Raw genomic sequence first — 10,714 nt, forward strand, 5'->3', positions numbered from 1 at the left:
TTTTTTACCTGTTGCCTTTTCCTTTTTCACATCTCTTCTTCCATGGGAAATTGGCTTCTCTTTCCTTCTCTCTTTCTTTAATCTTCTTTAATTTAATGCCATTGCATCGCACAAGAAACATCAGAGAAAAATATGGGAAAGTGAGTGAAGAGAGAGAGAGAGAGAGAGACTAGAATCCTTAGGCAGGTAAATATAAATCCCACCTCCTCTTTTTTTTTTTTCATTTTTTTCTTCAGTTACTGCTTAATTCAAATATGATAATACTACTTAGGAGAATTATCTATTCGACAATTTCGCAGGTAAATAAATCCCATCACCCTCAATATGTTGATATAAATGCCACCAAATCCAGCCACCCTTTCCACCACCTTTCTTTTCTTTCCTTTTCTTGTTTTCTTGTTTTTGTTTGCTTCTCTCTCTGATATCATCATCTTCCTCCGAACAAAAAACTTAAAAGCCTCAACCCACCATCTCAGCAAACAAACAACAAGGCAAGGCATCATAGGTTTTGCCAACCTTTCAAAGTCATTCAATTCAAGAAGAATTCTATAAGTTTTTCTTTTTTTCTCTTTGGTTTTACAACTTCAACCCAACCCCAGTATCATCTATCTCTATCTCTCTCGGTTGTTGCTGATGCTGTTTCGGTGGGGTGCTGAGCACAAAGGGTTGCTGTTCTCTTTTTTGGGTTACAGTTGGAGGCTCGTAGGCCCCTTTTTTTTTCTTTTTTTCTGGGTAGAGAAGAATATATATAGGATGGCTATTCAAGCACAAATGTATACAGAGAATCTTGGGTTTCCTTTGGGCGGTTCACAGGATCTTTTGGTAGATAATGGTTGTGGAGTCCATAAGTTTTGTCTCAATCCGCCGCAGCAGCAGCAGCAGCAACACCACCACCACCACCACCAACAACAACAACAACCGGGACAACTCCCCAATATGCAATTGCAACCGTTACATAATAGGCCACAAGATTTCTACTTAAACAGCAGATTATTACGTGCACGAGATCAATCAATGGCGTCGTTTTCTCCGAATGTGGCTTCGCAGATTGTGAAGCAAAACAAGGAGATTAATCAGTTAATCAGTTTACAGGTTAGAAACTATCTTTTGGCGAGATAGAAAGGTGCTTTCTTTGTTTTATTTCCTCACATTTCCACGTTAAATAAAAAGACTGATAATAGATTGATATATATATATATGTGCGCTAAACAACAGAGTGAAAGATTAAGATTGGCGTTGCAAGAACAGAGGAAACAGCAAATCACTTTGCTTCTGAAGAACTACGAATCAAAGGCACAATTTTTACTGCAACAAAAAGATGAAGAAATTGCCAAGGAAATAAAGAGGACGATAGAACTCGAAGATTTGCTGACAAGGATGGAGACTGAAAATCAGACATGGCAAAGGGTGGCCAAAGAAAACGAAGCAATGATTATGTCTCTGAACAATGCCATCGAGCAACTCAGGAAGGGTAGTGGTGGTGGTGGTGGTGGTGCTTGTCATTCCGGTGCCCATGGGGTCGAAGATGCAGAGTCTTGCTGTGAAATTGTGATGAGCTCTGGTCATCCGGCAGGACAGGAGCAAAGAGGAGAACCGGACGTTCAAGTCAATGAGGTGGGGATGATGAAGTGCAAAATCTGCAGCATTCGAAATTCATGCGTTATACTGCTGCCTTGCCGACACCTTTGTTCCTGCAATTCTTGCGTAGCCTTTATTGAATCATGCCCCGTGTGTAATGTGGTTAAAAAAGCTAGCATAGAGGTCCGCCTTTGATTGAGTCGTCCTCGTCCTTCCTAGAAAATAGAAACTGACCCTCTGATTTAAATCTACTACTGTTTAGTTTGTTCAGAAAATTGGAAGGAAACTATTTAAATATGTGTAGATTGAATGAATAGTGTATGTCGTTGGCTTATATTTTTGTTATACCTTTCCATTTTTTCCAGCCCAGTAAACAAGTGGAGTACATACATTCTTGTGGTACTTATTTGACAGCTCCTAAATCAATGCAGATAAGAGGTTACAGAGACCATGAGTGAGTATATATCTTTTCCTTTTCTTGGACTGAATGCTTTTCCTTTCCAGGGACTAATATCTTTGCCCCCCGTATCTTAGATAGATTCCGTCCAATTGTTGACATCAAATTTGCTCGGAATCTCTGCTTGCTTTTTGAAACATTGAAATTTTGAACGGTAGACTAATTGAAAGCCAACAGATGATTAGTTTGGATTTTGTTTGAAAAAGAAATGGTACTATAGAGGTAGTATCAACTTTTGGGAATTAAAGGGGAAAAAAAAAAAGAGCTCTAATTGCTTTCCATCTCTTCCATGGCCAAAAAGAAGAATGGCCATCTCAATTTTTTTTTAAGAAAAAGGAAATTGGAAGTCCTACTCGGATAATGGTACTAGTAGCAAAAAGGGAAAAGTTTTTTACCATCGCCAGGTACTGGTGGATAGAAGTAGGATTGCATACGAGTCGAACTGTTCACAGGCCGATAAGGTTGTATACTAGTTGAACTGCTCAAGAGTCGATTGCGATCAGTTCGAGTTAAAGTTCGAACTCGAGTTTAAATATACTTAATTCGTTAACTTGTAAACGGACTCAATTATAATTTTTTTTATTATATATCCATAATGTTTTATTATTTGTTAGAAAATTATTATTTTATTCATTTTTTTAAATTTATTTTTTATTTTTAATCTCTATTCAGCTTGAATTTGAGGTTGATCTTGAGTTTGGATTTGAATTTAATAAAATTAAGTCGAGACTCAACTTGATTAACCCAATGTTTGACTCAACTAGATTCGTTTGCAACCCTAGATAGAAGTAACCTCCAAAGCATCTACATAATTCATAACCATTAATGTCTAGTTTTTTTTTTTTTTTTTTTATCGTAACGGCACATTTAACTGAGTCTAACCTACTCCCACTCCTAGGGAAACCTACTCTATGGGGTAACTCACCTGAGCCACTTTGGGTCAGTTGTCTAGTTGCCCGAGTCATTAATTCATAACCATTAATGTCTAGTTGCCAGAGTCACTTTGGGTCCAATAACGGCTACAAATTTTCTTAGTTTCTTATGTTGCTGGACCACGCGTGATAGATTATAGCAGCAGTAACGAATTGTACGCAGGAAATGCTTTAGCACTTCACTATCATCAAGCCTATAATGCCCCATTCACTATCATATGCACTTGAGCTAGCGTTTATTTAGTATTTTTAGCAAATTCATTTGGATGACACTCAATTAAAAGTGAAGTAAATACTAACTAGAATAGAATTTGAAACTTGATCATTTTGAGACACGAGGTTTTGCTTTTGGATAGTGTTAATGCCACGTTTGAATTTTATTTCCAAAGCAATTTTAAAATGAAATGACAAATTTACCCTTTCTCAGTCCACATGTAATTTAGACATGAAAAGGGATAGTTTTTTTTTTCTTTCTTTTTTTTAAAATTTTTAAAACAAAAGTTGCTGAAAATTTTATAGGTCATCTTCTTAAGATGCTTTGGTACTATCACGAAAAAACGACCATCTGTATTTCTTATCTGTGTCTCTTATCCCTTCATTTGTTTGCTAGGTCAAGTGGAGCAATTTTTTTCCTAATACAACAAGTAGGGAAAATTTGGAAAAAGAAAATAGGAAGGGCTGAGATTTATAAGTAAGGTGTAACTTTTGAAGAAATTTGTAAATAAGGTATAAGTTATTGTTTGTGAATGGTAAAAAACAAAAATATTTTATACACAAAATTATGCAATTGCCCTTACTGTATATACCAACATTTGTAAGTCCACATACGTTTATATGCGCACATTTGAGTATACATGTAAACATATCTTAATCAACGTATTGTTCTCAACTGCTTCTGATTGTGTAAAATCTGATTTTTTTTTAAAATTAAATTCAAAAGACACCAAAATAAATGTTTCTTACTTTTAGCTATTTTAGGTTTAAAAAATCCAAAATCTGGATATAAAAGCAGTTGACAACACAATAAAATAAAATTTTCAAAATCAAAATCTAAAATCAATTGAGAACAAGGTGTTACTATGCATATTCAGATGTATGCATATATGTATTCATTAAGGTGCATAGTACAATTCAATAAAAACACACATTGTTACGAGAATAATTTAGCCATTTAGCAATATGTAGCGATCTACATCCCATCTACAAATTTCTTAAAAGTTAGGCCCTACTTATGAATTTCAATATATCCTATCTCTATTTTTCAAATATTCCAAAGCAAGTAACCCGGTCATCTTCTTCCTTTTTTTTTTTTCCCCTTCTTTCTTGAGTCATTAAACCCCATCGCAGGATATAGGAGCAAATAAAGTTGGGTAGGCTTTTTTAATTTTTGGGAAAATTGCATAAACCTTCCCTGAGGTTTTTGATAGTAGCACTCACCTCCCATCTGGTTTAAGAAATTGCACTGACCACCCCTGAACTTAAGGAATCTGTTGCAGATTCGGTCCAAGTTAGAAAGAGTCCTATTAAAAAATTGTTTTAAGGAGTGAGATGAGAAATTTGCGCCAGATTTACCCTTCATCTTGCTTGCCTAGTAGTATTAGCAAAGGAAGAACAAAATCTATTAAGGATCAATAAACTTCAAAAGGTATAAGTGCAAACCATTTCCAATGCACCTGCAACAACTTAAGCATCAGGTGAAAGCAACAGCTAGTTAAACGGTTAAATGAGGTCTGAACTTGCACCAGCTTATAAATGAGGCATGGTTTAGCAATCCACTACTACAACTAGTTTTGGGGGTAACATAGTTGGTTTACTTGACTTTAGTTTGGTAGTTGGAGGTGAAGTGTTTGATACGAACTCGATCTAATAAGAACCTATCTTGAAGAACGATCAGGCAGTGGAAAGATCAATTTTGATCAGGTTATGGATAGAAAAAATGGATTCTAACACAATCAATGACAACTCAAGATTATTTAGAAAGGTAGAAATGCGCTACAATTCAACGCATTCTTGAATTGATAAGCTAAAATTTGAACAAAGGATACACGACTCACTTTATATCAAGGGCATTAACAAAGGGACGCGAAAGAGATGAAACTCTCGAACTTTAATTCTCATATTCGTCTAACTTCTAAAAACGTTACAAGTTAGGCTTATTTATAACCTTACAAGACATAAAAACCTAATCTAAGATGGAAACAATACAAGTTTCCTAATTGGACTTGACAACTGTAGTTGACACAATTTTTTAAACTCTAACAAGACTCAATTAACATGCTACATAGATTAGATATGCCTTAGTAGGCTTACAAGATCCAAACAGACACTGGAAAGTAAAAAATAACTTAAAACACAAAAATCATTTAAAATTAAAACAATGAAGTCCAACATGAATCTGTTGGACGGATTCTGTATTTTCTCCACCGGTTTCAACAACTGGTTGCAATCCATTCCATGGTTAGCTCGAATTGGTCTACCAGATTTGTCCAACGGTTTAGGACCAAAATAGTGGATTTTCCTATGATCCGTAACCGGCCGACAGATTGAACACTTTGTCCTTCGATTACACTTCTTCCAAACCTAGATTTGTCCACATTTTTTAAAGGGCAATACTAAACAATTTGTTTAAGCTACTAAACATTTTTGAAAGGGTAACACTAAACAATTAGTTCCTCGATTTGTTTAATTAGTAATTAATTAGCTTATTTACTCCCTCAATTTGTTCGCAAGCAACGTTCATTCTTTTGTAAAATTCGTTCATCAGATAACAACAAATAATTGGGGGTAGCTAGGTAAATTCATACACTCTTTTGACAGCAATAGCCCCAATTAGTTCCTAAGGGAGGTTAGTACTATTTTGTAAATAATAGGGGAGGTAGGTGCTACTCAAACTCTCAAAGAAACCTCAAGCCAGGTTTCTGCAATTATCCCTTAATTTTTAGGGAGGCCCCGCCGGGGGTGGGGGTTGGGGTTGTGTGTGTGTGTGGGAGTGGGTGGGCGCGAAGAAAGTCGAGTGGAGATGTTGAATCTGACGTTAAAGTGAAAAAGCAAGGGCTGGGGTCTTCGTCGTCCTTCCTAGTCCTCGAACAGTTGAGTAGCACGGTTTGCATAGAATGCAGCGGAGCAAGGGATGCAGGAGGGGACAGAAACAGGATGGTCCAGGCGTGGCAATGCTCGGGTCGGTGGACTTTGGGAATTGATGATCCCACTAGTGTACCGCCAATTTTTAACTTGCTTGAGAAAGTAGTTTTAGTACAACAAACCTATTACTTGAGTAGTTTGGCCATAAAAAGAGATAAAAATCTCTCTTTGGACGTAAGTCAAGAAAAAATATCAAATTTCTGCATTCTAAAAGTCCAGAATCCCTGGAAAATTTTGCCAGCAAACCAATGGTGGTTCAGTTCTCGAATTTTTCCCTTGATTCCTTTGGATCATCCCCTTCCCCCTAGTATAGCCCCTTTGGATCACCCTAGTATAGCCCTTGTGGTTCCCCCCCTCCCCCTCTCTTCCCCCTCCTATAAAGTAGGCAGTTTTCCCCTTAGCCCCTTTAGGTCACCGCTTTCCTCCTCCTATGGAGTAGGAATAGATATAAATTAGAATCTATCATGCCTGGCAAAAAAAAAAAAGGTAATTTTAGTACGCATTAGCCACTTTTAAAAAAGGGTATGTGGTGTGGTGTTGGTTGTGAGCCAATTTCGTCTTTTTCCAGCTTTTCTACGTTGCCGGGGTCCTCAGTTACAATTCCAAAACGCAAGCTTTCTGTGTTTGAACCATAAAAAAGATACAAATAGACACTATCCAAAATAGCCCCCGCGTGAATGGTCCAGCGGTAGCGCCTCTCACCGGTAACCCTTAAGGTCCCAAGTTCGAGTCTCCGCTCCGCTGGGTTCCTCCGCGCACTTATCGCGTTTGGGTCGGGTTGGGGCGCCGGGCCCGGGCCGCAGGGGATTAGTCGGGCCCCGTAAGGATTGACCCGGACACCCCTGTGTCGACAAAAAAAAAAAAACACTATCCAAAATAATCCCTTATCCCAATGCACTCATTAATGCTTTTTTCTTTTTTTTTTGGGGAGAAAAATGCATTTTTTGGTTAATCACAAATTAACAATATAGTTTGTCCTACTAAGCTTTGGAAATAATTACATTTTACCACCTTTAACTTTGATGCATGTACAAAAATTCTCCATCCAAAAAAAAATGAATGTAAAGACATTACCATAGGTAGAGGTGGACAAAATTATTCCTAACCCGAAAATTCGTCATATCCGATCCGATCTGGTCCTATCCGAAAATTAGAATACTCGATTTGTATTATTTAATCGGGTCAAAAGAGGGTAGGGTACCCGCTAAAATACAAAGCGGATTAGGGTCACATAATTAAAACCCGTGGGTACTCAACCTGCTCCGCATATATATATATATATATATATATATATATATATTTATACACATACTATAAAATAATAATTTAGAGCTAAATAAGTAATTTTATTGAACAAATTATATTATAAATATGAGAGACTATTGTTTATTTACAAGATTCATTTGTAGAGATCATGATCTTATGTTTTATAGAAAAGAGTTTAATTAATGTGGAACATATATTTTAAAAAATGTACTATTTATTTCAAACTTTAATTGATTTTGAATTCTTTTAATTTTTTTCTTTTATCTTCTATTCTTTCCGCATGCTTGTTTTTTGGTGGGAGACTTTTTTTTTTTTTTAAATCTTTATTAAATCTTAGATGAATGTATAAAATATAAAATTAAATTAGTAGAAATTATTTTTTTAAAAATTAAATGATAAATGGGACGGGACGGGACGGGTACCCATTGACCCGATCCTATCTCAACGGGTACCATATAACCGAGTACCCGCTCATACGTGAGGCAGGTAATAGTCAGAAAATGGCTGACTCGCAAGGTGCGGGTTGAGTCAGCCAAATGATGGATGTGGGGTACTCAACTCGTGTCCACCCGTAACCGCATGTATTTATTTATCATCATCTCGGTGTTTAATTACTTAAATTTTATAACGTGCTAGCAATAGTCATAACTAGACATAAGTCATAATATACACTGTATTTGCTAAAAAAATATATACACTATTTTTAATGTAATTAAATACTTCTAGTAAGGGCATCCACAATGGTTTACACTCTTTAGAGTGTAATCCACATGCTACGTCAGTATTTCATTTTCTCCTCTTTTATTACACTTCCACTCACAATAGATTACACTCCACTAGGTGTAATAGCATGAGTCCACAATTAAATCAAATATTTATTTTAATAATGCATAACTCATATCCCATAAATAAATAAAGTAATTTTTAAAAATAACTTTGTTATTTTTAAAAAATAAAGTATTAACTTTCATTAAATTTTTTACCTTTTGAATTTTTTATTTTCTAAAAATAATATTATTAATTTCTAAGTTTGAACAATATATCTTTTTCTATCTCTCAAAAATAATATATTGTTATTTTTTGAAAAATAATTATGCAGAACATTAAACAAATATGTGATACCTTAAATGCGAAGATATCATAATAATCCATACTTAATTAATAATTCTTTATGTAATTAGTTGAACCCCATAACATAATATTACACTGCTAAATTAATAATTTGTCAGACTGCTAAATTTTGTAATGGATGGCCCACCCATTATACTCCCGTTGGAAATGCTCTAAGGGTAAAAATTGCATATTTTATATTTAAACTGAATTTTTTCAGTAGTCCGAAGGCAAGTTATCTTAGCTCATTAGGTGTTTTACCTTGAAAAAATACATCTTTAATTACCATGGAGCAAACATTAATCTAAGTGTCAACAAACATGTTCATGTCTCTTAAATACAATCAAAACCACATAACCACATATCCAAAAGATTTGTCAATAAAATTTCCTTAGGAAAAATTTTGTTGATGCTAGATTTATTGATTTCTCAAGTAAGAATTTTCTTTTTGTTCTTCAAGGTCAAACATTTTAAGGTTATTATAATAGATTCCAAGAAGAGAGCAAGGCTAATGACGTTATGAGTAATGCTTTTCGAAAGAAAAAAAAACTAACAATAGAAAACTTAAAAAAGTAAAATTTAGAAAAACATTGAAACTATTGCAAAAATATTTGAAATTTATTCTACAGAACTATACGAGATTTATTGTCAATAAAAAGTTTTGGATAAAGGTATATATGTTTACAACATTGTGTATCATATTTAAACTTTGTAATCACTTTATATACACACGAAATTATAAATTATTAAATACAAAAGGAAAAAAAATGAGTTCTTTTATTTCACTGTGCTCCTATTCTTTACATATTTGAGGCTCAAGGATTTAGAAGTTTTGTCTTCCAATCTTCCTTTTCCTAGGCTGCTTCTTAAATCCCACCCTTCTGTCACTTAAAAAAAAATTCTTATATATGTAAGGGTTAAATGTAGAAAACCTCTATGAACTTTTATAACCGTTGTACAATACACCCCAAAGTATATTTATAGGCACTTTACACCCAAACTCTACTGAAAAGTAACGAATTTTTACACACCGTTTATTTTATCATTGAAATGATAATTGTATCCTCAAATGATAATTAAACGGACAAAAACACTTTTCATGTCCAGTTGGCCATTATGTTGCGTGGAGTGGGATGTGATGGTCCATGAAGTATCTAAATAATTTTGGAATGTGATATATGTGAAAAAACTATTATTTGGAATATTATTTATATATCAATTATTTTTGGTACTTTTTTCTTTACTCTTTACCTTGTTCCATTTTACATTTTTCTTATTCTTTTCTGTCTTGCATGACTAGTTATTTTAATTTTTTACTATTATATTTGTATATTAATTTTAATGAACTTCAACTTATTCTCTTTTCATTTCTTTTTTATGTTCAATTATTAGTAGTAATAATAATTGCAAATATATGTTAGTATGTGCAAAGCATAATTTGTATAGCATTCAAATTATTTAGATACATCTAAAACAAATGAGCTCATAATAAATCTAATTATTAATAGTAAAGTGACAAACAATAAGATTAAAATAAAAAGAAAATATTAGTAGCAGTATATTATTGGTTAACGACACTTTTTTAAAAATTTTTTATTCATTTGAAAAGATAAAATTTTTGTACTTTTTGTTTTCTTTTTGGATAACAAAATTATTCCGAATAATATTTTGTCAGGAGGAAATAGCCATTTATATTCATTTGACAAGAGGGCAATTCTGTTAGGAAATTTCAACGGACAAAACTTGTAAGACTCGTGCTTTATTTGATAGTGAAATCTACGAATGATAGTTTTCTTATGATGCAAAGTGCCTAGAAACATATTTTAGGGTGTATTGTGCAACTGCTACAAAAGTTCATGAGAGTTTTCCGCATTTAACCCTGTATGCAATACCTTACTATGATTTTTTTTTTCCAATATTTCGGTCACAAAAAAGATGACCGCGCATATCAAGTGCTAAATAGCACTAAGCAGTAACTCGATTAACTTGGTGAGTAAAATATATGTATATTGATTAGTTTAGCGGCCAACAGTCATTTGGTCTCTTATTCTTGATTGTGGGTGGAAAGTCAAGAATTTAAATCTTACCACTCAACAATTACTATTTCTGACTTGCCATTTTCAATGGCTTTCTCCGATGACCTATCCCATCGGTTAGGTTTCCAAGATATGTTATCGTTGCAAAGTCAAGAATTCAAATCTTACCACCCACCAGTCACTATTTTTGATTT

The 10,714-nt window shown here is 34.2% G+C and overlaps 1 protein-coding gene across 1 annotated transcript; it reads left to right on the forward strand.

Annotated features, from left to right (window-relative positions):
- Window positions 1–384: 384 nt before the first annotated feature.
- Window positions 385–2,026, forward strand: LOC113709771 (BOI-related E3 ubiquitin-protein ligase 1). The gene is made up of 2 exons (XM_027232628.2): window positions 385–1,092; window positions 1,216–2,026. The coding sequence occupies exons 1-2, from the start codon at window positions 634–636 to the stop codon at window positions 1,771–1,773; spliced, it is 1,017 nt and encodes a 338-aa protein (XP_027088429.1). The 5' UTR covers window positions 385–633; the 3' UTR covers window positions 1,774–2,026.
- The last annotated feature ends 8,688 nt before the right edge of the window (window positions 2,027–10,714 follow it).

The sequence above is a fragment of the Coffea arabica genome, chromosome 9e (genome assembly GCF_036785885.1).
Source record: "Coffea arabica cultivar ET-39 chromosome 9e, Coffea Arabica ET-39 HiFi, whole genome shotgun sequence".
NCBI classification, from domain to species: Eukaryota; Viridiplantae; Streptophyta; class Magnoliopsida; order Gentianales; family Rubiaceae; genus Coffea; species Coffea arabica.